At 45.1% G+C, this 27,323-nt stretch overlaps 1 protein-coding gene across 1 annotated transcript in view; it reads right to left on the bottom strand.

Moving 5' to 3' along the window:
* nrg3b (neuregulin 3b) overlaps nucleotides 1-27,323 on the bottom strand; it is a 214,744-nt gene that overhangs the window by 79,364 nt on the left and 108,057 nt on the right. The window contains exon 2 of the mRNA XM_076028137.1: nucleotides 20,996-21,131. Coding sequence (XP_075884252.1) covers nucleotides 20,996-21,131 — 136 coding nt within the window. The remainder of the gene's footprint in view (nucleotides 1-20,995; nucleotides 21,132-27,323) is intronic.

The following is a 27,323-nucleotide window of genomic DNA, read 5'->3' as shown; positions in this document are numbered from 1 at the left end:
CTGCAATACTATTGAAAAAGTCGACGTTTGCCTTTTGTTTTTTTGGGCTTTTTCCCCCTCTTTTGACAGATACGCATCTTTCCCGTCCGACCCGGGAAGTAAACTCAGGAAAGTTATTAAATTTAAGCGAAAACGGATGACTGCGCCACCGTCCCGCACATTGTCTATGGATTTGTTTGTCAGCCAGCTTAATTGGATCATTGATCCGCCGCCGCCGGGACGCTTTATTCGTCTTCTCACATTTAGCGAATGCAGGCGACGTCTCGCGGGAGTTTTTTGTTTTTGTTTTTGTTTTGCTTTGTTTCGTTTTTAGTTTTTAGTTTTTCCCACGGTGCAGTGTGCAACAACCGCAATTCAACTTATCCTGAAAACACTAATAAACCGACAAATGTTTCTAAACTGAGCTGCTATTAGGCCCATGAATAAAGCATGAGCCGAGAGATGTGAGCTCTGGGGCTCCGCCCCCCCGACGCTGCCGCTTGCTGGGGGAGGAACGCCCAGAGCGTCACAGGTGCCGTCGTTAGGTTCTGATGGATGCCGAGGTTATTTTCTCAGTTCCCCAAAGTGTCGGCTGACGATGCGCTGTCACATCCCTGCACGCCTCTTTTGGCAGCTTGGTCTCCAAATGAGGCGCTTGTTTTTTCGGAGCATTAGCATCAGACAGGAGAAACATACGATTTCTCCTGATAATAAAAAAAAAAAGTCACAATTTTTCTGTTGAAGGCTCCAGTGGTTTTCCTTTTTTCCATCTGTATATATATATTTTTAAAGGCCACATTATTCAGACAGACAGACGTGCAGCTTCATCATCGGGAGATCGGGAAGCGACAAGAGGCTGATTTCAGCCTCTTCAAGGGAGAAGGCTGCAGGCCACTTAATGGGACATTGCTGCTTTTTTTTTTAGTGGTTGTTGTAGAGCGAGGCACTTGTCAAGAGAAATGAGCTGCTGGAGATTTTAGGCAGGTCTGAGTCAGTGTTTGGATCTATTCTGATGCTGGGGCTTTTTCTTTTTTTTCTTCATCTTCTCAAACAGGCAGAAATGATGAAATTCAATCTTGATACATCATAGAGCCGCTCTTCGAAAACACTGTTATAGATCCAAGAAACAGGTCGATGATCAGATTTGACGGATAGAGACAACCATCCAGAGAATCAGCCTTTAAAGATCAACTGCTGAAAAATTTACTCAACTTGGACTGGGATTTACTTATTTTTGGGCTCAGAGGACTCTTAAATGTTACTTTTTTTCGTATGCTCAAGTGCAGTGGAGCAGCTTGGCAAACAGACAACAAGAAAAAGTTAACACAAACAAAAAACCTCTCTAGACTGAAACAACATATTTACAAAATCTGGGGTCTCAGAGGGCGGAGCCAACACCTGGCTTGGGTTTCTGATATTCGCCTTTTTTTTTTTATCTCGGTAAAAAAATTGAAAGCATCCATTTGTCGCTGAGAGGACGGACAGGTCTAATTATTTATTTAAAAGAAAACAATGCAAAATAAAATACCTTCACATTTAAAAACAAACAAACAAACATTTTCTTTCACTTTTTGGTCAAAATGACAAGAAATGATGCTGTTAAAAACCTTTTGGGTTGATTCAGTTCGGTGTTTGGGAACCAGGGCAGAGCTGCATCTGGACTCAATTTTTCACCTAAATAAAACAACCTTGACTTTGCTGGAAATAAAAACAAACAAACAAACATGTGTTCACTTCACTTTTTCTGGCTGCAACAGCTGCTGCTGGAACATTCTGTTCATTCTGTTCTGTCTTTATCATCACTGCATCTGTTGGCATCACTTCCGGTGGATATAGTTAATATTTTAAAGCGGTGCAGACAGCCCCTCCTGCGGAGACTGATTACTGGTGATAATCAGTCATCGGCTGAAGACTAATGCATGTGTTTGTCTGCAGTGAAATGGAATGGATGGAATGGTGATTAGCAGAGTGCCGAGGCAAACAGCCCACACCTGCCCTGCACTGAGTCAGCGTAAACGTATTGCCCAGAACAGGCACGTGCAAAAGTTCAAAGACACCCTGCAGTTGCAGGAAATTCAAAATAATTTGCAGTGACTAACTAGCGGATCAGAGACGAGAACGTCGTCGTACAGTAGACCTGCAAACTTCAGACACTTTCCTCACGGCGACAGCGCGAGAGATTTGCTCATTTAAGCGGGGAATGAGAAATTCTGATTTATGCGCACGTTTCCAGCCCTCTACAGTACGGTTTGTTTGCCACTAATTTGAAAAAAAAAAAAAAAAAAAACTTCTAACGTAGTAATAAACAACTGAACTTTCCCAAACTTTTCCCCATGCTATTTATAGACAAAAAAACAAGCCCGGTAATTTCACTCAGCATTGGCGAGAGCTCTTTTTTTTCTTTCTTTTTTTTTCTCACTTTTTCGGGTGGGTGTGCACTCATTTGCAGACATTTGCATGTCATTAGCACTTCAAACCTACAAACTTGAAAGGCTTTTCCTTGTCAAGACACTCTAATCTTCCTCCCGCTGTCTCCCGCTCTGTCATACCCTTCTCCAGGTCTCGACTCTCTTTGCACAAGCGGTGATTAGGAGTGCGCGAGACATCGGTTACAAAAGTGGAACGCTCTGGTCAGAATGATGACAGACTCCTCTCCACAGCAACTCAAGTGTGTGATGAGTCTGAGTGTCACTTTGGAAGTTTTTTGTCACTGGGGTCGAGAAACTCAGCTGGCAACATTCCAGGGCGTTCGGATACACACAAGCAAAACTACTTGAAATACGACTCCAGCAACGACAACGTGTTTATGAACGGGCCTTCGTTTCAATTGTGCTTTTGAACCTGAATCATTCTGTTTTTTTCAGAAGGAACACATTTGATTTGTTCTGCATGAACTTGATATTTCCACAGTTTTGTGTGTCTCATTGTGTGAGTGCAACACGCAGCAAAGCAGAGATTTCCTTGTCCTGGAATTACTCTACTGGAAACTATATAAGCTTGTATAAGGATTGTGGCTCAGTTTAAGACTGCTGGAGAGGAAAGCATCAAAGTTAATTAAATAAGTCGCACAGGATTGCACGTATAACAAGATGTGGGTGATATAAACACAATCCTGAGAAGTTGTTAGCGTTTCCAACCAGAGCAGCTGAGCTGCTGCCGTGTCTATAGGAGATTTTTACACATCGAGTCAAGAGAATTTAAAATGATTTCTCATCGGGCAATTTAAAGCATAATTTAATTAACGTGCTACTGGCGCCTTGTGACCTCTGCTAATAGTTTACTGCTGTTGTTATTTGCATAGTGGTGAAATGGATTGAGAGTGGATTTACACTAAAACATGAACTAGCAGTGTGTGCAGCAGAATGTGCGGACCGGAGACGCAGCCGGTGTGAACACCCAGACTGACCGCAGCAGAGCCAAATGCAACACACTTCACTCTGGTGTAATTTTGGGGTTGTGTATGCAAGCCATATGTGCCAATTGTGCACATAACACAACAACAACAACAACAACAACAAAATAAAAATCACGAGTCTATGTTGGCACACCACGGAGCTGAAATTCCTCAACCACTTTTTGCCGAATGAACACATTTTCCAGATGTTGGATAAAAGTTACGAGAGAGGCTTAGAAGTGCTACATAAGGACATTGATACGTAAAATGAACAAATATTACTATTCTCTTTGGAATAGGATCTTCTGTTGCTGGGAAGAAAATATCAAAGCTATTTGTTCTGGCTCCAGGTTTGCAGCAAAAGTGAGGTGGGGCTTCCTCTTCTGGCCAATCTTCGCTTTGCCATTTAGTTTCGCACCAGAGAGCGTCCGTTGTGCTCAAAGTGACGCAGCCGCGTTGCAGTACGTCTCACGTGGATCCAGGTATGAAAGCGTTGAGGATGTCTGCACTTCCTGTCCTTGTCTCATTAATCTTAATTCTCACGGAAGCTAACTCTGCCCTTGCTGGTGTTAATAGTCTATTAAAATAATTAAAAAAAAAAAAAAAATGATGTCCATAATTTCAAAAATTTGCAGGCAGAAATTTATGGGTGCATAATTATTTTTGATTTGTTGCATTCACACAGATAATTAAGTTATTTAACCGCGTCAATAAAATGAAAAATTCAATCAGGCAGTTCAATTATTCAGCAGTTTTCAACAAGATATAAGCGGTGCCGGACCCCAACACACATTAAATTGGAATATTAGAGTTTCCATTAATTATACAACTCAGGACGCCTGAGTTGCTGCTGACGCCTGCTGTGATCTGGAGCCCAGATGCTCTGTTATGCCCTTTTTTGGCAAAAAATAAATACAAAAATCAGTTTTATCAAGTCTTTCCTTTTCACCATGATGACGCCTGGTGAGCGAAGACACATCCTTTCAAACAGCCACTTCAGGCTGACATGAATGGGAACAGCAGTGCAGTGCAGGCTGATGCTGCTGAGGGGAGAGTGATGACGTTTTCCTCTCATCCTCCTCTGGCTGATGTCAACAAAAACACAAACAACTGCTGGTTTAAGAAGTCAATCAATGATAACATGATTAAGACGTTACAATATTCCAAATAAGTAGGGTTTGCTGCAACATGTGGATGCAACATGTAACATGCAACATGTCTACACCTTTTCAGTCAGGGTATAGTTGCACTTTTTACGTATAAATCGTATATTGGAACACATACGTACACATATAGATTATGGATGTAGATAGTTTAAGACGTTAAGTGATAGTTGGTAACTACAGTTATGCTTTGTAGCAACTTAAAATTTACGGTATTCTTTAAACAAAACACACAAGGCAGGACATTTGCTGCAAACTGTGGTGAGTGCAAACAAAAAAAAAAAAACTCTCAAATATTTCTGCACTGCAGGTCTTTAAATGTCTGAATAACCGTCGACAATAAGTCGACAATGAGAAGAGGACAAACTGCTGTTTACGTGGCCATGGACTGGATATGATGTAACAGGTTACCATCAGCTGTGTTTACTCGCAGGAGTTTGTGTTTGGACAAATGATTCCGGATCAACCAGAAGCTTAAATCTCATATTTTATTCCTTTTATTAAGCTTCCAAACTGGTGGAGGAATTAAATTTTTATCCTACTCGTTGCTTTCGAAGTTCCCATGAACATAAGATCCCAGGATCACCATAAGATATTGTGGATGTATTCTCTCTCTAGATATATTTTTTCTAATCTGTTGCAGGGTTCCACCGCCACTGCACTCCTCAAGGCCGCGCTGATTTGATTTTTGCTCTGGGTGTGACCTCACAAAAACACATTTCCAGTCACATCTTTGGAAATAAATGTTGCGCATGAGAATGGATGTGACTCCCCCCCCCCCCCCCTTAATCAGAAAAAAAGGTCGGGGGTGAACTCGCATGAAGAGACACTTCGGACCATTAGCGGCCGGCTCCCAGGTGAGGCGGAGGAGGAGAGGGTGAGGGGGAGGAGAAGGAGACCATGTTTCACATTTGGTTGGATGTTGAATTGGTGACATCAATCCTGGGGGCACACCTTGAAACTGAGCTGTGCGTGTGTGTGTGTGTGTGTGTGTGTGAGTCATTTTCTCTCTTGTTTTCTCTGCACCAATGTCTGTATTTCCCAGTGAAACGTGTCAAAAGATGAGTCCCTTTACGTAACCTGATGAACGTGCACAGAGGCACTTGAACGGAGACGACAGGTCGTCCAACTAAGACGCCGCGCTGTTCAAAGGCGGAGCAACGTCTTTTTGTGTGTGTGAGTTGCGAGACGACGCAACGCGGGACTGGAGCGTCTCACTCTCTCTCTCTTTCTGTCTCTCTCACTCTCTCTCCTCACATGGGGGCCAACTTGAAGGAGATTCGCCGTGACAATGACAGACACGCCGGCGTAAATATCTGGAACTGAGGCTTGTTTAGCAGAACAGTCCCCAGCAAAATGAAAACACACAAACACAGCAGGCCGATAGCAAACCGGTCCGGGGAGCCAGAGACGGCCTGGCCGATTCAACGCGTCTTTACTTGGCAGGCGAAAGGTCAGCCAGAGGTCAAGCAGAGAATTTAGCACCCGCCGCGGCTCATCAGAGAGCAGTTTAAACTGGGACAGTGTGAGAGCGCAAATATAAATAAGCACGAACCGGGTCTCAGATTAGCATAATTAAATATGCAGCCGTGTGTGTGTTTGGGTGTTGTTGTTTTTTTTGGCAGAACCGGCAGAGCTGATGGTGAAGAGCTCGGCAGGAGCGTTTGTGAAATGGAAAACTTAGGAAGTGACTGGGTCAAATATCTGTCTGTTGCATTCAAGCGGACTGTTTAGATGTGAACGCCGCCAGCACAGAGCTTTGCTGAAAGCAGTCAAGCCAAAAAAAACAAAAAACTAACCAAACAAAAAAACCCACCAAGAAAACAGTGAGCGGTCTGTGCTGCCATGCTTCAATGTGAAAGACTCCATAATCTGTTTGGCATTCCACAAAACTTTGAGCAAAATTCAAATTTTCAAAAGTTCATTTGAACTCTTGAATATTTGCTTAAAAATGAAAGTATTTTTTGCTGGGTTCCTAGGAAGCGTTGTGGTGTGAACAAATGCGGAGCCGGATCACAATCCTGCGTACAAACTTTTACATCTTCCTAAGAATTTTTTTGTTTCCATAATTTTTTTAAAAATTGTTTCCAATTCACTTTTGAAATGCCATATCTTTCAAAACACATTAAAAGTCTTCATGAAAACTCAACTCATGTGTACGATCGTCTCCTTCTCGCTCTTCTTCTGTGGTTTGGCTGAGGTTGCTTGACGCTCTCCTACCTCTCTCTGCCTCTCTATAAAGGCAAAGGAAGCTGATTGGTTATTGACTGGCTGAGGTTTTCAAGAGCAATCGACTTAAAGCACTCTACATTCTGGGCCGGCCAGATGGATGAGAGAGGGTTCAGGGTTGAAGTCTGAGAGATCCAGTCCAAAGCTTGGTCAATATTAACGATGCTAACCTGTCGAACCTTGACTTGGCGAGCAGTTCTTTTTTCCACACGCATTCATCTTGATGCCGACATGCATCTGTGGCTCAAAATGGCCATACAGCGCACATCCCAATCTTACTTCGGCCGCGTTGTCTTTTAAAAGCTGCCGGTGCGCAAAACTCAAGGTGTCCTTCAGTAGCCGGCGAGCAACAGCTGATAAGTTGTGCGAGCAACAGTTGTCGGTGGAGCTGCGAGGTTCTAGGCGGCTGGCAGCACATGAGAAGGTTTTTTTCTTCTCCTCCGTCCTGCTCCGTCTCAAAATCAGGGACAAGTTTGGGCTCTGATCAGCTGCTGTGTGATTTTGTCAAAGCTCAGTTGCAGTAGCTGACTATTCGGAAAAAAAAATAAAATAAAAAAATGACAGGCTGCAGCTCAGAGAACTGAATTGGGGATTGATTCTCATCAATCCCCCCCCCCCAACACTGGTGATAGACGTGCAGAATGTTTGTGTTACTTATTCATTTTTTACCTCGACAGTTATTGGGTTTTTTTTCTACACGTGACTTCCTGCACCAGCGGGGAATGAATTTCCACTATGAAGACGACGCAGCTTCCTGTTAATTTGTGTTGTGTCACTGCGGATCTCCGGCACTCCATCATTACACACTAAAAAAACAAACAAACAAATGGTGTACAGCTTTGTAAAGAGGGGTCCCTGAACTGGGATTTGCATATAGATAAGACGGTTTAGCCCAGCACTGAGTGCACGCTTGACAAACTGCTTAATTCAAATCACACACATTCACATACACACACATTCATACGTCCATACATATATATGAATTACTAGTCTTGACATGTGGCTGTGCCGTGCATGAAATCATTCCCGTGCAAAAATTACTTCTCAAAGTCCTTAAAGAATAATAAAAAAAAAAAAGTGTTTTTAATTGTTACGCTTCATCTCCACACCATTCCAAGCACCGCCCATTTTTATTTGAGGGAAGTCAGCCTTTTATTGGCCAGAGCAAAGCCTTAAACTCCCGCCTCCTCCCCGTCGACACCTATCTCTATTGACAAACGACTATTTACCCCGAGGCCGGCTCCTTGTTTTCCCAGGAACATGGATTAAAAACACCGGCCTGTCGCTCCACAATTGATCTAAAGGCCGAGGCGGAGGTGGAACAATGGGATTCCTTTCTGCCTCTTTCTGTCTACTTCAATTTGCCACATCACTTAATTAAATTTTAATTCCAATTCCCGCGCCGTACTATCAATAAAACACGGATGGTTGGCCAGCCAAAGCGCCCGCCCACCCTGCGCCGAGTCTTTCACTGTAAACACGTCGGGCAGCACAAAGACATCGGAGGGAAGAAACGCCGCAGGACGACACGTCACAGCGTGTGATGATGAAACATCGCCCCGGTTAAGTGCGACGCCGCCGCACCTATTTGGATTGTTCGCGTTATCTATTTCCGTCCGAGCGGCCCCTGCGCTCCTGCCTCGGCTCGGTCGGCCAGCTTGTTTTTTTTTTCCTGACTAACGGACGTGTTCATCCTATCAGACGCCCCGCTGAGGGAACAAACTGCTGCAGATAAATTTGGAGAGGACGCAGGGAAAAACGGCCTCGAGCGCCGCCGTCGACGTGTGACGGAGCGACGGGGGAGGGAGGGGAGGGAGGAGGGAGGAAGTGGGGGAGCTGAGCGGGACAAAGAGTCAGTAGCTGCGTTTCCATGACAGGTTTTCAGAAAAAATAAAAGTGATATTTCTAAAATTCCGACAAAGTAGCATTTCGATTTGCAGGTGTTTCCATTGAATGGTGTGAAGTGCATAAGTCGTAATTCTTGTAAAATCTCATCCCGCGAGAGCCCACTTTGAGGAGGATGGAGATACAAGATTCCTTGTATAAATCTGCATTTCAGTGTTGTTTGCTGTCAAGAATGGTTGTTATATTTTTTTCTCTTTGATTAAAACGTGACCCCATACGTCCATGACACTTTTGCGCTATACCTCTATCGATACGTCTGATAGGTCATGAGAGCGTCAAAACGGTTTTTCGAAGTTTATGTGTTTCCATGACCAGTTTTTTATTGCGATATTTAGGTTTCACGCAATTCTATTCTTGACCCTTTCTAAGTGATGCCACACACTCATCATGTAACAAATGAGACAAGTCCACCTATTACTCACTCTACTCAGAAATCCCCTGTTTATGATGTCACAAAGAGCAACAATACCTCTCCCAAGCAATTGCCCACGAGCCCTCCAGGTATTGGCTCCGCCCTCTACAGTGTTTTTTCATTGCTCCCTTTCCAACATCTCAGGTAAAAGCTCCTTTTTTACTGGGAGGCTCCAAACAGAGGGCTTACTATACTGCTTTTTGGAGCTCTATATATCTTCAGAACACACAATAGTGTCAGACTGCACAACTTTAGCCAAGCTTAATAAGAAAATTTGGAAACTGGCAATGAGACATTCAGCATTTTTCATGGGCAACTTCTCAACTTCTTTGCACAGAAGTCTCTGGCTCAATCTCCTTCCAGACGAGCAAAAGGTTAAACTGAGGGCCTACAAATGCTTTTTCTTCTTCTTCTTCTTCTGGAGATCTGTAGGAAGAGCTTGTTAATTAATCTGCCAAGGCTGGGAGGGGGAGTCTGGCATAAAAAATAAAGATATCAAAATGGTTATAATAAGAGACCTTGAGCAGTTTCTCATGGCCTGTATCTCAACTCGTGTCCGCAGAGATGCAACTGCAGGCAGAGCGAGGCAGGAGGCTTATCTAGCAGCCCTTATATGACTGTCATACTGAACTGTCACAGCGAGGACCACTCTCTTCCCACCCTGATGACAGAGCGCGGGGGACGCACAGTTTACTCTCCATCTCTCTCCATCTCTCTCTCTCTCTCTCTCTCTCCCTCTGGAGTCCTCGTCTTCATGCGGCAGAGATAGTGAAGTCTGCCTTCCCCCGCGCCGCCGCCGCCGCATAACTTTCTCCAATATTTTAACCGCCTGTAATGAGAAACAGCTGTTAGCCTTCAACGAGGCCGAGCTCACGCAGGCGACAGGAGACGCTGCGGGCGACTAGCGGGTGCCGCTCAGAAACAAAACGCAACCCGTTTCACTGAAGGCTATCTGACTGTCACTCGGTGGACATGGGGACGTCGTCACGCGCCGCCCTCAGCTGGAATGCGGCTTTCGGGTCGACAGTTTTGGCACCCACGCAGGATTCTCCATCGACGGTTGTTGGTCTTTGTTTATTAAGATTTACGTGGGGTGCGAGGGCTGTTGTCGCATCTTGTGGTAAAATCGTGATACGAGTTTGAAACTGAAAGTGGCAGACGATGGGATGAGTTTCAATTCTGGTGACGTGCGCATGGGTGCATTTTGGTTTCCCCAATTCCCAGTGATTTATTTATTTATTTTTTTTTAATTTTTTTTTATTTCAAACCTCAGAAAAAGAGACATTGAAATATTTGTGAGTGCAGTTTAGCACAGCGCAACTTAATATTGTTTGAACGAAAATGAACCAAACTAATTGCCTGGCATCAGTCCTACAGTACTACACCAGTACTACAGCAGTAGAGTACTCCATCAGTACTACGATGAAGCATCGTGCATTGTGAGCTGTGAGTTGCCAATCGCATCGTATCGAATTGTCACACAGTCTATCGAGATGGTATCACATGGTATCAGCCTCGTGCACGAGATGAGCCACCCAACATTTGAAATTTTACAAATTCACAATTTATTTATCACAACTCAAGCTGTGATAAGGCCTCGAGAAGCCCCGGGGGGATATTCAGGCTGCAAACACAGCGTTGTCGTCATCTACTTTGATTCAAAGTGGACTGCCAAGTTTTCCGTTGGCAACGTGTTATGTTTACGGCATAATCTGTGTTCGCTTTCTGTGTTGCGGCGCAGTACACGGCCGCGGTGGACGTGCGCTGGCTGGGTTTCTACCTCCATGACAGGATTACGCGGATTAGAGAATCAGTCATCAGATCGTCGGCCGAGGCTGACGTCCATGTTGGTGGAATTTGAGTCTTTTCGCTGAACCATCCTCAAGAGCCCCGCCGGGGGCTGATTTGCTGCTGTCACATGACAGCCGCATACACAGGAAGAAAAAAAAATAAAACTAAAAAACTAAACAAACAACATGTACTGGAAAAAGCTTTAAACTCAGCGCATTACTGTGTAATAAGCTCAACGTCTGTACGTTTTGAGGCGATGCACCAGAGCATTGTTGTATTTGTATAATTTAAACAGCATTAAAACTTAATCTTGAAAGGTAAATCATTTTTTTGTTCTCCTTTTAGTGTCTTCTGCTTCCTCAAAAACAAACAAACAAACAACTAGAGACGACAGTGGAGCCGCTGCCAGGTGAGTCTCCTCCTGCATCCTAATTGTCTGGCTTCCCTACCGCAAGCCAGGTCGGGGGCTCGCGGGTGACACGGCCCGTTGGCTTTAAGCCTAAAGAAGGCCGGGCTCCCCCCTCCCCTTCTTTCCTGGCAGGATGGATCGGCAGAGGAGCGACAGCATTGTGGATTAGAGCAGCCTGCCATGGTCTGACAGTGCGGTGACAATTTAATCGCGGTGCCGGCTCCCCGCTAGAAAGAGGGGGGAAAAAAAGAAAGAAAAAAAAAGGCACAACGGAAGGAAGGAAAACACTAAAGGGTGAGTTAATAGGTTGGTGGTCTTCATTTATATGATTCATTTTGTCATGTCGGATTCTTCTGACGCCGCTGTCAGTGTCTCCTGGGTCTCCCGCCAGAGGGGAAAAAAAAACAACAAAAAACAACATCAACAACGTAAACAGCCTCACAGAAGCGGGAATAAACACAGACAGGTGCTTCCAGCCAATTCTCACACTAAGACCTTCAGTCGAAGTCGCCTCGTTTCTCGCCGGGCGCTGCAGAAATATTGTTTTCACCTTTATTTTCCTTCCTCCAAACACTTTTAAACCCCTCGTGTCAAACTCCACTACTGTGTCGTTTTATCAGAGTCTGCTAGTCTTGAAATTAAAGTTGACGGTGCGTTTTACGTTTGCTGCTGGCCATAAGCTACATCTCCCACATTGCATGTTGATCTTGGTCAGGGCGACGACCACGAGATTTCCAAAGTGTCTTAGTTGAGAGAACAGAGCCACAGGAAACATAATGAAAGTTTTGGACAAAGTTGCTGTAATAACTTTTCTTCTTTGTATTACTTGAAAAGTCTGTTTGACCGATGCAATAATGTGGGTTTCATAAATTAAAGGCAAAGCATTATATTCCATATATTTTTTAGATTGATGCGAATGAAGGTAATTGGAAACTTAATCCAATGCAGGGAGAGTTTTTCTTTTTTTTTTTTTTACATTATGCTAAGGCGTGCTAATATTTATACAGTCTGAGTCACACGAGGCCCAGAATGTTCAGACCTAAACTGAGACGTCACATGCTCCTTCTCAGGCTTCACACCGACACACGAGCGTCAAAACACTGCAGCGACAACAGGAATTTAGTCGTGACACGCGAGTTCTACCAGTCGGCGCCTGTTGAAGGAGACCGTTTCTAAAAGGAGCAAAGTTAAAATGTGAACCAGCACTTCCAGACACGAGCTTAACACATGATACGTCACCATGGCGACGGATGTAGCAATTAGACGCACCATGAATTATTTAAAAAAAACACTGGGTGGTTATTGCTTAAGCCTCCGATCAATCGCATGATCAGCTCTGGTATATGACGGCAAAAAAAAAGGAGACGGGTATTTCTTCATTAGCACTGCCATAGCGTTGCGAGCCTCGTGGCAGTCAGCAGCTAGTTTTTCTCAGCTTCTGGCCTCGCATTAATGAGGGAAGACAAGTTACCATGGTAATGGTAGGAAAGAGCCTATAGCATCAGCATTGGCGGGGCTTTGAATGCACACGCTGGCACAAAGACAAACAGGAGATGGTGATTTCATCCTCCGTGTTGAGGGGAGGAAGAATAAAGCAAGGTGAAGAAGGTGCGAGAACACAGAGGCTTGGTGAGAACTCCACAGCCCAGTGTCATTTGAAATATATATATATGAAAATGTATATATATATATATATATATATATATATATATATATATATATATATGCTCCTGCTTTATCTAATGTAATATAAATAATGGGCTTCACTGTGAATCCCACTAGACCTTGAACCTGCTCCCAGCCCTTTTAGCAGGCTAGCTCAGTCCAGTCACCAATAATGTTGTTATTTTTGGGTCCTGCGCACGACACAAACAGGGGGCACCGTGATGTCGCGTTCTACACTAGTTGTCATGACACCGCTAACTCTTCAGAATTCCCTCATTAAACACATTACACTGTGTCATCGTAATAGAACCCTGTTTCTGCACATAGATATTATTTTTGTGTATTTGCATGTCATTTGGAATAAAAGCCACGGTTTAAAATCCAGACTAGTAGATTTTTACAACGGAGCGCTACATTTTAAAACTCACACGCAGGAAGCGAAAGTCCTCGCAGCGACTTTTCCTTTTTCACCGTGTCCCTCCGGAAGACCGCAGCAAAGCACTTGCAGCGGCTTGCATCATCCGTGCTGCACAAGCGGCTTTCTGTACAGTGTGTTGTTGATACGGTGAACCCACAAGACAGGACCCCCCACCACCCACCACCCACAAACAGGATTTTATTTTGAAAGAGAGACATTTTTAAAATGAGTCACGAAAAAAGCTGCAGGATAAGAGTTTTTGACATGACCGCCTTTACGCTCGTGAGCCGCTGTTACATAATGAAGAAAATGGGACGCCATCAAAATCCTGCTTTTCGACAGCCCCGCCTCCGCCGCAGCTCAACCGCAGCCTCCTTGTTTACCGCGTGTCACGACAAATGCAACGTAATGCTGCAGGTGAACGCCCTCGTTCCAGCGAATATAGTCCAAGGGCCGCTTCAAGCCACTTCCTGTCACATGAGTCCTTAGTCCCGGTCAGACTCACCCTGCCGAGCCAGCGAATCAAGACCTCTGAAGACTGTCTCTCTGAAGGTCCTGCCGCACTTCAACTGTCCTTCCATCCAATCATCCATCCATTCATCTGTCCATCCATTCACCTATCATTTTTCTATTAGTGGTAGGTGTATATCCAAATATTTATAATATCGATACCAATACATCGATTGATACCAGCGTAATTAGACTGATACTCTAGTTTCAGCTGTATTTCTCGTGCTACAACCATGCAGTTGGAAGAATACAGATTTTTCACACATTTAACAACACATTCACCTTAATTAGCAAAAAGGTGTCGTTTCGATATTAGTGCCAATGATACTTGCCCTGTATTGACTTGTTATCAGATCTATACCTAACCTTCAGTATCACACACCACTATTTTCTATCTATCACCGCGTCTCCTGCACGCAGGGTGGTGGGAGGTTTGCTGGAGCCAATCCCAGCTGCCTTTGGGCCAAGGCAGCGCTACATCCTGGGCAAGTTGTCAGTTTATTTCAGGGACTAGAGAGACACACAACTATTTGCACTCACACTCATAACCAGCGACAAATACAGCGTTCCCAGGTTGCCTCATGCACATGTTTTTCAGACTCTAGGGGGAAGCCAGAGAACACAGAGAGAACATGCAAACTACATGCAAACTACATGAAAGACCCCAGAATTGAATTGAAAAATGCAAAAATCATCTCTGGAGGAAAGAGAGGAGGGGTGACATGAGTTAAAGGGCATCTGCGCTAAATGATCAATTACAAGCTGCTCGTTACTGATTGGATACCATCATAGGATGTGAGGTCCAATTTTCTCTGCTCTTCCAGGGCTTAAAGGTGCTCTCACGTCTCTCACGTCTCGACTCGGGGTGTAAATTGCTGCATTTTTTAGCCACTTTGGTTCCTTTTCACGCGACACTCGGTGTGGAAATAAAGCTGTTGAAATGAAGCGAAAATTACAGCGACACAAGTCACACGGGAACGTTCATGGCCCCCATTTGCCAGCCATATCTTGGAAGTGCCTGGGTTGGACGCATTGGGGGAGGCGATGGTTGGATATAATGACAAACAACGATACTCTACTCTACTCTACGCACTCCAGCTACGGCAGCTGGGTTAGTCCAATCAGTTTCCCATCAGTCGGGTCTGATGGAGGTTGTTGGATTGTGTTCTGCAGAAAGACAAAACACCAACCCTGACACTGACCAGCTCCAAGTCAGCGGATCCAGACAGCTTGCACACAGATCTAAGTGCCACAGCAGAACGAGGTGGATTTCTGCCGACTTATTTTGTTCTGCTGTTATAAAACTCAAAATGGACCAAATCACCATTTGCCACGATTTTCTCTGGTCACGTCCTGTCGGCGCACGCACACACACAAGCACGTCCACAAGCACACAACCCCCACAACCTCCCCCAATTAAGGCAGTGAAGGACACACAACAGGACAAGCGCAAGACCTGCAGGATTATTGACTCCCTTTAATCACCCCTCCCCCCCACCCCTCGCAGTCAACACAAACTTGATGCTGCCACTGGTTTATTAATGACTCCGATAGATGGATATTATGTACTGTGTCCAAAACCAAATAGCCTTTTGGGGAGAAAACAAGGCAGAACAACATCGTATGAAAACCTCCAAGCACGCAAGCGAGCAAATAAACAAATAAATCAATCAATCAGTATTACAGCTCCTGGAACTTGTCCCTCTGCTCACTGGCCAACTTGCCTTTGAACAGGCTTAGCGTTATTATCCAATGACAATCATTTTAGGGGCATAAGATCATCCAATGAGGTTCATCTCAGGAGACCAGAGGCATGCAAAAAACAAACAGAATTTTAGTTGTTTTTCTTTCTGGTGATTCCAATTGAACTGCAACACTTCCTCCTCAAAGTTGGGACTAATGTTTGTTGACCGAGTTTCTGCTTTATTTCCTTGTGTTTATTTAGGGTTCCCCACCTGTGGCCCCCAACTCTGTTTCTACTTCCTGTCTCTGTTCTTTCCCAAACCCCGAAGTGTGTTTTTACCCTACCCCCACCCCCCCACCCCCCCGTTCTCCCGCATCCCCACTTGCATATGAAAGTCAACGCGTTCCCTCCTGTGTTGCTGCCTGTGTTGCTGTTTGCTGTGATTCCCAGCATGCCTGTGTGTGCGTACGTTTGCACGCCTCTGTTTTCTGGATCATCGCTTTGGCGCTCTGCATTTTTGGGTCTGCCCGCTTGCCCTTTTGGATCAGATTTTTTGGCCGTTTGCACTGTTTACCTCGTCCTGACCCTCCACCGCGTCTCTTTATCCCCGTAAGCCACAGTGGTTTTTCTGGCGTTTAATAAATATCGCTGAGCCGAAGCTGCTTTGCCTGCGGCGGCTGCACCGAGATCCAAAAGCGCAGATCCAAGCATGTCTGGCACACACTCTGCCAATTTGTTTTCGACATTAAATTTTCTCTACCAAGCAAAATACACTTTTGTTTTCTTCTCCAATTTGTGGTCAGTTACCTATAAGCTCGCCAGGTGGAGACAGGTGTGTCCTCTGCTGCACTGGCTGAGCCTCCTGCTAACAAACAGCAACTTCCTCTGCTGGACAATGCTTCCAGTAGACGAACATGTGTTTTCTCATCCAGTGTTAATTTAATCACAGATACTGCAAAATCTGCCGGCGGCAATGTTTTTTTTTTTTCTCTCTCCTCCCTCTGGCGCAAACCATACCGCACTCTGCCACTTGGGAAATGATTTAATGTCGCCTCTGTTCCAGGCTCGCATCACAAAACCCGCCAGAGTGCTCGGCGCTAGAATGCAAGAGCGGGTGACGTGATTGGATGTGACGGCCAGCATTAGTACCTCTGCTGATAATGCATTCCTCCACCTTTCACACTAATATAACTTTCACACAGGAGGGTTTTTTTGGGGGGGTTTCATATTGAGTTTGGCATCCCGAAGCTGAAGGAAAGTGTCATTATCTTGGTTCCTGCTTTGCTTTCAGACGTACACACTCACTCCCCCCGCAGGAGGTTCAGTCTAAATCAGGAGATGTACAAACCTTTTACTGCTGCTACTGCAGAACTGATGGAGGAACAGAACCTTGACATTCTGCATTTGTTTGGGTTCGAATTGATTTACAAGGTACTTCCGATGTGCACAATGGATACATATATATATTTTTTTTTTGCAAAAGTACCTTTTGTTGTTTTGTTTGCAATATTCTCCTCACCACTAGAGGCCACTGAATCGTAGACACTGGGCCTTTAGATGAAGGTCCGATTGATTGAGCACAAAAAAACTACTGTACACCAACATTTGGAAAGTTTTAGTTTAATACATTCCACAACCTTTTTCCAGTTGTGGAAGAACCGCTGGGGAACTCGGAACATCCCCGGGTAAAAGTCAGGAAAGTCAAAAAAGGTGTAGTTTCGTATGCGCGGCAGGATTTTCTGCACCGACCGTGTGGGGTCCACATTATCAAAAGACCTTTGAATAATCATGCACTTATTGCCCTTAATGTGTGTGAAGAGCTCGCGCGCTGGTGTGGAAGTAGGTCTTAAACTCACATTTGCATGTTTATTTTGGGATTCTTATTAGCATTGGCAAACAGGGGCGTGCAGCTGAAGGGGGTAGCGGGGGGGGGGGGGGGGGGGGGGGGGGGCACGGTGCAGAGGAAACGACTCAACAAAATAAAACGCTGCCCGACTTTAGAGCAGCGCGTCACCCGGTGATTCATGCATTTAAGGGCTGCTCTGACTCTGTCTCGTGCTGGGAAGAAAAAAACAACAACAACAACAACAACAACAACACCCAGCCATCTATTATGCCGTTTGTACTGCGGCCCGCAGGATACGGCAATGTCAGAGGAAGCGGGAATCGTTAAACCTTTATTTTTCTCCGCTTTCGGGATCAGCACTTCTTGTCATGCGGACGCTGATGCAGCAGCGCTCGGAGGGATGATTGATCAACGGCGGAGCAGCCAGCAGCCGCGACCCGGGCCGAATCACCCGCCGCCAATTCTTTCCACAACCCGCCGCCTCGCTTGCTCGCTCTCCGTTTATCCCCCTGGTCGTGATCTCTGACAGAGTGAAGAGAGGGCAGCACCGCCCGTCAGTAGTCAGAGCCAATTGTTTTGCTCATTACGTTCGAATCTCTAAACAAAAAACGACTCCGCGGGCAGCTATCTTCTGCAAACAGCACCGCACTAACGCACTGCGTCCCACCCGCTCAGCATGAAGCAGCGAAAATGTGAAGTAAACAAATGGAAGGTAGTGAGAGGCTGCAAAAAAAGAGGAGAGGAGTAAATATGTGTACTCCACTACTGAGACTAAGAGTAAGAATATGAGCACAGAAACTACTAACATTGATAGAAATGACAATAAGTGGCAGAATTGATGGTCTGTCTTAACAATAGTCTCTGTGTCGACTAATCTGGACAAAGGCAAAGCGGAATCTTCAACCTGTTGTTCCTTGGAGAGAGCAGGACGAACTTTGTGTAAAAGTTTGTTGATGGTCAAGGTTGCCTTTGATGAATTAATATTATCATGTCATTTTTCAAAAACAAATAACATTACAACAGCAGAGGAAAACAGAACAACAGCAAAAAAAATGAATGATAACAAATCAAAATTTTGTGGATACAACAAAAAATTTAAATTGACATTTCAAATTTGGGAAATAGTGACTCACTGATTTCTTTAATCAATAAGTCGAATCACTCCAAAATAATCAGAGATTTGATTCAGTCTAAACCACAGTGAGGTGGTGGCGAATCCTCCGACTTCAAACTCAAAGACAAGAAGCCTGCGGCCGCGTCGACACGAAGCAAACAATGCCAAATCACTGTGATCCTGCTGTGACAAAAAAACAAAACAAAACAAGACAAGAAAGGCAATATTTCCCCGACTCACTCGCTGGCTGGAATCCTGGCATTCTCTCAAGCAGAATAAACCCATCAGCGAAAGTAGGAGCAAGCCTGCAATCACTCTCTGGCACAGCGGCCGCTAAGCTCGCAGGAATCAGCGGAAAAGTGCCCGTAGATTGGCCCCGTGGCGTTTCTGCTGTGTTTGCAGTCAGTCAGCCGTCACTAACGATCGCCACCGAGCCGCCGGCGGCTTCCTGGAGCTCATTTCGTACAGGTTGGACGGATGTGGCGGCGGCGGCGGCGGCGGTGGCGTGAGACGTGGAGCCCAGCCCATCTCAGTCCTTCACCTCTTTAAGAGCAAGTGATCGATTACGATGTTGGACGACTCGGTTGTTTTCTGCACACACACGCTGCGCCGCGTTCATCATTGTGGACGCGTCGCTGTCCACGCGTCCCAAAGACAAAGCTGCTAATTCCAGCCAGGCGTGCCGATGAATAATTAAACCTGTGATTTGGATTCAGTAGCTTTCAGCGGCTGCGTCGCCTCTGAGAAGAGTCCATGGGTTTTCATGAATTCTGTCCTATGTTGAACAATGTTGTTGGTACGCTCAATTGTTTGATTACAGTTAGTCGTGGTTAACTTATGTTCAGAAAACAAAACAAAACAAAAGAAGACACACTGGCACTGGACGGCGGCACCTGCTGCCAATCAAACTTGAAGCATGTAGTCACTCAGGTTTTTCCCTCCAGTCTAAATGCTTGCTTGTGTCGTGCGTCGCTTTGAATGAAATGCTAAGGGAAATTGGAGAATCATAGATATGGTAGTGGTGGCGGCAGTAGCCCACCAGGCCTGCAGGAGGAGCACCAACGATCGCACCCACTCACAGACACCACCTGCACACATTTTCTTTCCTCTGAGACGACAGCGTCATGTCAGTCTCTTGCAGTGAAAACAAAACAAAAGAAAACAAAGCAAAACAAGAAAAAAGCCCGGACAGTCTCGGAGATGTGAGTTAACGGTGAGAAAGTGGCGGCACAATAGAGCCGTCATCATCATCACCAACATCATCGTCTGCCATCTGCTTGTGTCTCTTCCTCATGCAAATCGCTCCCGTCCTTGCCGCTTTCTGACAGAGACGACAAAGTTGTTTCAGAAATCCAACTGTCGAGACTGCGTGCGAAGAGAATAGATCAGGACTCACTGATTCACGACTCGTTCAAAGCACAAGGGGGCGCTTACCCCCAAGAAGTTGGGTAAAGGCCATGTGTCATTGTGCGAACTTGCCGGGATTATACTCGGGAACCCGGTAAGTCTTGGAAGTTAACCTCGCCAGTCTGAACTGCTGGGTCCAGGAGAACATCTTCCACTCCCAGCAAAAATGTAGGATTTTCATGTGGGCTTTTCTTCGATAGATTAACCTCAGATTTGAGATTTTAACTACAACATTTGTAATTAGGCGCTTATCCTTCTTATGCGAGTGGGGTCAAAGACATTCTGGGCCATAGGTTTTCTCAAGAGTCTACTCCAAATGTAAAGATGATAAAGTGGGCGTGTTGGAACTTGCAGAATTTTTTTCTGGATCTGGCAGGATATGAACTTGGAATCATAACATCTTACAGGTCCAGACAAGTTTGCAAATTGAGAAACGGCCTGAGAGATTGCACACTTCCTGTATTACCGTTCTCATGCAGAAACATGTTTTTGCTCACACATGTAACTTGGTGAAAAAAAAAACAAAAAAACATCTGCGTTGCAGTGAAACCCACAAATCCCCTACAAACTGGATAACTAGAGTTTTGTCACTGTTGCAAAGCAAACATCTGAGATTGGATCTGAATTTTCACGTCAACACTGCTCTTTGTGACTGTCGCTCACACACCAAATTAAAGACACCTCCAGATCGGATCAGCTCGTCGTCAGCTTTGTTGTCAAAATCTGTGTGATAAGCAGATTTCTTCTGTATTTTGTTTGACGTTCCGCTTCAGCTGAGCGCGACGCGGCCGCAGCGTATCTGATCCCCGAGTTCAGTGGCCCGGCCCGAAAAACAGATATGCACTTCATATTAGGCGGGAAAAAAGTCCCACTTCCACAAAGCAGACTGTCAGTGCCAAGGAACGACACACACACTTATATATACCTCACAAAAGAAGAAAATGAAATGCACGGTGAATGAAGTTGACCCCCAGGTCAGCGGCCGGATGGGATCAGTGTGCCACGGAAGCGTTGGTGTCAGAGGAGAAATACAAAAAGAAAAGGAAAAAAAAAAAGCCATTAAACTCACCTGCAGTGTCTGTGAACCCCGGCCACCGTTTCAATGATGGAGCACTCGCCTTCGTTTAGACAGAAGGCCAGATCCTTGTCCTCCACACACGGCTTGAAGACCTCTGAGCGCAGGCTGGGCTGCGTGGGGGCCACGGCTGAGGAGGAGAGACAGACACACATTAGCTGTCGTCACCGAGGAGCGGGAGGGAAACCTACGAAACTGATGCACGTTCATGAAAAAATAAAATGAACAGCAATATGCAATAACAACATAATAGTATTCACTGCAGTGTATGATCGTAAACAGCAATACAAGAGACAAAGTGCAAATGATCGTGGAGCAGTTTGAGCCCACAGAGCAACTTTGCTCAAGGATACATTTAGGCCAATCAGGCAGAGCTTCACTGCTTCACTGCTCCGCTGCTGGGCGCTGGCCGCCGCCCACGGAGATGCTATTGACTGAGGTGGGCGACTTGTGACTCTTGCTGGGATGTAAATATAGACCCCATTTGCAGAGCCAACTGACTCTCAAGGTTTGACATTGGCTGTGAGCGTGTGCTGATCCTGATCATCACAAGTCATATTGCAAAGGACTGATCCCTGGCACGGAGTTAGGCGGAATTTGATTGGTTCTTCTGGCACACACAGGCACTGAACAAAAGCAGCATGCCTCTGCAAAACGTAGGTGCTTTATTTAAAACCGGAGTAGGAAAGCAACAAAAGGGTGAACAATGTCACCAAAATGATCACCCGGATTCCACCTTTATCACTATATATCACAGCAGTAGCGCGATGTGCGCACAGCAGTTCCAGGAGTTAAGTCTAGTGTGTGGTGTTTTTTTCATTCCTGCCTCTGAAAGTCAGCAGACTTGGAGGCTGCCAGGCTCCACATTCCTCCCTCTAAATAATGAATGACAACAACAACAACAACAACAACACGGAAGGAGACTTAAAGAGTGTCACTCCTTGGCGGATAGGCTTGTGAGAGTGGTAGTGGCCTGGAGTCTGATTGGCCAAAAAAGTGAGAGTGTATAAAAAAATAATTTGAGGAAAGGAATCTACCAAAATCTTCAAAGATAAATGACATGCAGTGGAAACATTCAGGTTCTCCACAGGGCTTCTGGTTGGGCAACTCATTAGTCATCACTACTTGAAAAAAAACATTTTTTTTTTTTTTTTTTCAAGAGAAGACAAAAAAAAAATCTTATCTCGAATCACAAATATATACAGCACTGTTAGATAAAAAATATAGCACTAATAGGAGAATAACAATAGAAATAATGATAACTGATTGATAACTGCTGTAGCTGTTCAACATTAATGGGCCAGACCCCAGTGGCAGGAAAAGAAGGGGGGGGGGGGTCGAAAACAATGAGTCGCAGTGGCAAGCTAAGTCAGACGACGTGGCGGCTACGCTACGAGAGGCAGCCGTGACTGAGAGGGACGTCGGTGCTGATGCGGCTTTATTCTCCTCCCCCGGCCCGACCCAGAGCACGGCGCCGCTGCTCGCCGCGTGCAGCCGCCGCAATGCAGGGTTCTCCGGCCCGTGAAATATGCACAGCTGTCAGCCACCAAGACGCAGCCGAGCGACGCCTAGAAATACAACCTGCTGGCATGCACAGCAGGAGTTTGCAGATGTCCGGAGGAAAAAAACCCTCCTCGCGTCACATGTTGCCACACACACACACACACACACACACACACAGGTACGTACACCTAAACACTTCAAAGCGCTTCCACTCCCGCCACAGAGTCAAGCAGCGACAATTGGATTGACTTGTATTACGCTCGACACCTTGCCAATACAACTGGATTACACGTCCGATTCCGCCTTCATCCGTTTCTCTTTTTGCTAACGGTGTTTTAGCGAAACACACACTGCGCCTGGCTCTCAAACACTGTTTTCTTCCCGTCGCCATCCCACTGGCCCACTGGCACCGCTGTTTGCTGCCACCAGTCTGCTGCCAGAGCTGCATCCTGCTCAAGAACCGAGGATCCATCAACCGCAGGGGGGTAGCAAGAAATGCACAGCTTTGTCATTCATAAGTGTGTGTGTGTGTGTGTGTGTGTTTTTACACTGGCAGTTGTGTAACAAATGTGTGGGTGGGTTTATAAAAGGGACAGAGGAATAGTGGCAGGAATAAAGAAGCCAATTCTGCCTTTGAAAGCAAACGTTTAACCCACTTCTGTTCTGTCTCTCAAAGCGGCTTAATTCAATATCATTTAATGGATGGAAGTTGTGTTTTTACACAGCAAACTGGCCAGACTGCACATGCTCTGTGGCTTCAGCTTTAGCCATCACTGGATGAAGCAGACAAGGACATGTATATATATATGTATATGTGTGTGTACGTATATATTTATTTAGGTAGATTGGTAGATGTCGATAGAAAGATAATAAATAGTCATTTTCTTCTACTTTCTTTTCACGCCGCCTTGCAGCAGCGGTAGATCCCTCGTGACAGTTGGTGGGAGCCTCGCAAGATGGATGTGTCTCACTGAGCTGCACTCCAGGGTGCCGCAGACATGCCGAAATCTGTATCTGCGCAGAGATCGCTGTGAAAAACTCTCTAAATGTATTTTATTATTTTACTATTCTTTGTCATGTCTTGAAAAGTTCTAGTTTTTTTATTTTTTATTTTATTTAAATCAGCTAGAAAAGAGATCAATGAGGCTTTTTCTATTCTGCAATCATCTGTTTGCGTGCCACAGACTTGTTCTGGCGCCGTGTCGCAACATTTGTCACCAGGCTGACAGAGCAGCGGGGAGGAACCTGTTCGCTGAACAAGGTCACTGAGGAGACGATGACACGGCGCTCTGGGAGTCCATGATGAAGTATCATGTCACCAAATATATATATTTATATATATATATACACATACATAAATGCTATATGTATTCTTTTTTTTTTCCCATGAGGGACAAGACCTCCTCCAAAATTTTATGGAACATTCTGGCAGCACTTTTTGCACGTTGGCACTCAGATAGATGCATGTTGAGACATAGTATGAGATTTATGTCTTCAAGTTCTTTACCATCCAGAAAAAACCCAAACTAACAAACAAACAAACATCGACTACCACAAAATTCTCCAGGAGTCTTTCCACTCTTTTAACACAGTTGGCTGCTCCAACAAACTGGTCTCTCGGTGCATCCAGCCCCGAGCAAAAGGGCTGCCAGTGTCTTATTGGTTCCTATTTCATCACTATGTCCGGACGGAACTTCTGAATAAATCGTCAACAGATGAAGAAAATAAATAAATAAAAACTGCTAAAAACGTGGAGCAAAGCCAGGACGACTCTCCAACAAGCACCTGCTGAGAACAATCCAGCAGAAAAAGATGAATGCCTGAAACGCTCAACTTAATGATGTAATTAGCACTTTTCCTTTCAAGTGTACAAAAGCTTCAAGAGCAGCAAAATACTCGAGTTCGGGTGTGTTGTTGGTGGGCGCCGAGTCCTGCGCTGTCACTTCCTGACTACAAAGGAAGGAACCCAGCAGAGAGAAAATTCAACCCGGCCTCTGATCAAGGTACACAAATCAATTAAAGGGCAAAAAAATACAAACTACTACTACATATTTTCATCAAGATGCTAAGGACAGAAAATCAGACTCAACAGAAGTATTCATCTTTATCCCGGTTAGTATTCATGTGAGATGTTGCTATAACCATGACAAAGATTTTTTTTTTTTTTTCTTTTTTACTTTAGTCTTTCATCTAAACCCTGGAACAAAATGAGCCTCAACCAGCAGAGAAAACACTGTTCAGCCCAGAATATTAGTTATTAAGAAATGAAAAGAACCCAGTGGAATGAAGAGGGGGAGGAAAAAAGCCGTTAATAAATGCCAGCTGCGCCATGAGCCTGATGCACGCTGGACTCTTTGAAATCATTTTCACGTCTCAACCTCCCCAGCACCCCCCGCTGCTCAAAGGCAATTCAGACTGGCGATTCCCCCAGCAGCTCTCAAGGAATCCAGTGTCTGGGGGGATCAGAGAGCCGGATCGGTGCCGTCTGAGCTGAATACCGAAGCAGGAACCTTCGGGTTGTTAACAGCAATTAGCTAACAGCTGCAATTAGCCCTCTCAGACAGGTGAGTGTTAACTTCATTTTTTAAATACACTTCCTTTGAGGCGTCGCGGCCATTTGAATTCAATCAGGGTCAGGTGTGTCAACCTGCAGTACGCCGTCTGTCAGAAAGACACGGGACTTCAGAATTAGCTTGCAGGGATGATTATGTCGTTTCTGACATATTAAAGTTCCCACAGGTTTGCCAAAGTCTCTTTTCTAATTCTGCACATATCAGAAACTTTGCAGTTTTGAAGATTCGTCCTTTCACACAAGACAAAATTGGTTCGCTGCCGTCGGTCCCACACACTAAGGCCACCTTGTAATGACGAGACACACTATGGGATTTGGTATTGATTTGAAAGCAAGTGAATACAAGGCCAGTATCACCTCTGCCGATACTGATCCAGTACTGAGACATTTTAATGGTCAAGGTGGATGTGTTGTGACATTGCCTGATCTGAAGTTTTTAAGAGCTTGAAGTTTGTTAATTGTTAATCAGTTGAAAGAACGGGCCAGAATTTGAGGAAAAGCTTTAAGATGAATAGAAAATACTTGTTCACTCCATTCAGTGCCTCCCTCATCTCAGAGCAGCAGTTTGGCCTCCATCAATTCAAACTTTCTGCAACCATTTCGTGAGAAGACGTAAAAAAAAACAAAAACATTTACGACAACATCATGACCATAAAGTAGTTTAAATAAAGCTCTGCACTGTGAGGAAGGGTACTCAGACAGACCTAAATATGCTGCTATTGATCCATACCAAGACCAGCATTGGTATCACAATGATCAACCAATTGTGTATCAATGTGATGGATACGTCAACCACGAGTGCCTTGTTTATGCCCCCATCCAAACAGCCAAACAAAGTGTCACTGTTCTGGCGGGCCTTTGTACTTTCTTTCAATCAGGGACAGCAGCTCTTTTCTGGAGATCGCCAGCTTGTTTCGGACAATCAATCGTTCGAGGCTGCTCCGCAGTAGTCCGAGATGAAAAATAAAGATCTGAACACGGGCTGAATGTTGGGACCTTTCAATACACGCTGGTTGTTGTCTGGAACACGACGCGCTGCTGTTGTTTGGTAGCCAAACACTGAGATGTGATCAGTTCTGTTTTTCCTTTTCTGTTGCTGCTGCTGAAAAAACAAACAAAAAAAAACAAAACAAAACTTTCATCTGTTGGCAGCATTTAACAAGCTTCTTGCAAACAAACATAAAATATTTAGACTACTTCAACACACACACACACACACACACACACACACACACACACACACACACACAGAGGCTGACACACACTCTGGTTGGATCATTAAGTTCTAATCACCCCGTTACCGCCTGTGAGCGGAGGACGCTTTATGTCATTGGCTTTGCTTCACTTTTAAATGACCTGCCGTCCTCACATGCATGTGGCCACATCGATTTTTATAGTCCTGCTTTCACTCATTAATAGTGGGTTGTTTATTTTATTTTAATAAAAATTGACTTTGGTATCCTCAAAGCAAAATCAGCTACACAATCTCTTTGTAGATTTGAGGGGGAACAAACCAAAAAAAACTAAACTAAAACACGCACACGCACGCACGCACGCACACACGGCATGTATATACATCCAGTTCTGTGCAGAACAAGCAGCACACATGCAGACGGAGGCAGCGTCTCTCACACAGACAAACACGGGAGACGGATCCATTTACAACTGTAGCACTTTCCCTTCCACGGCTTCCTTCTAATGTGCTCATTAGCGCTGCAGCACCGAGGCACCGTCCCTCCGGAGACTGTGGTTGGTGGGAGAAGCGCCTCTGTTTACTGCGGCGCACATCAAAGAAGCCCGCCGCCGCCGCCACGTAAAGGGGGAGAGAGAGAGAGAGAGAGACAGTCCAGGGAGAGGCTGCTGCTGATTGCGTACCCATCATGCACCGCTGCCTCTTGGACAGCGGTGGACGGGGGACTGGTGGAGGGGGTGCAGCGTCTGTGGACAGTGCGTTTGTCTGGTGTGACGGCGGACCGGAAGTGGCTGAGGATGGAATTCTGATTGAGGGGACGTTTAAGACGTTTCCACACCTTCTGACAAACAGATAGATAGATAGATAGATAGATAGATAGATAGATAACTCAATTGTCTGTTTCACAATAAAAGCAGACATTTTCTTCAACACGGCTGGATCATTAACAGTGCAGCTAAAAATCTCCCATTTTAAAAGAGAAACCACAACAAATCTAAACTAAAAACCATTCAGACACAGATAAAAATGTTAAGTTTACAATGCTGGAAATTTAA

This window comes from Nelusetta ayraudi, unplaced genomic scaffold (genome assembly GCF_046127955.1).
Source record: "Nelusetta ayraudi isolate G7.1 ecotype Tasmania unplaced genomic scaffold, CSIRO-AGI_Nayr_v1 ptg000022l, whole genome shotgun sequence".
Taxonomy (NCBI): domain Eukaryota; kingdom Metazoa; phylum Chordata; class Actinopteri; order Tetraodontiformes; family Monacanthidae; genus Nelusetta; species Nelusetta ayraudi.
The sequence above is the reverse complement of the archived record's forward strand: the minus strand, read 5'-3'. Positions and strand labels throughout refer to the sequence as shown.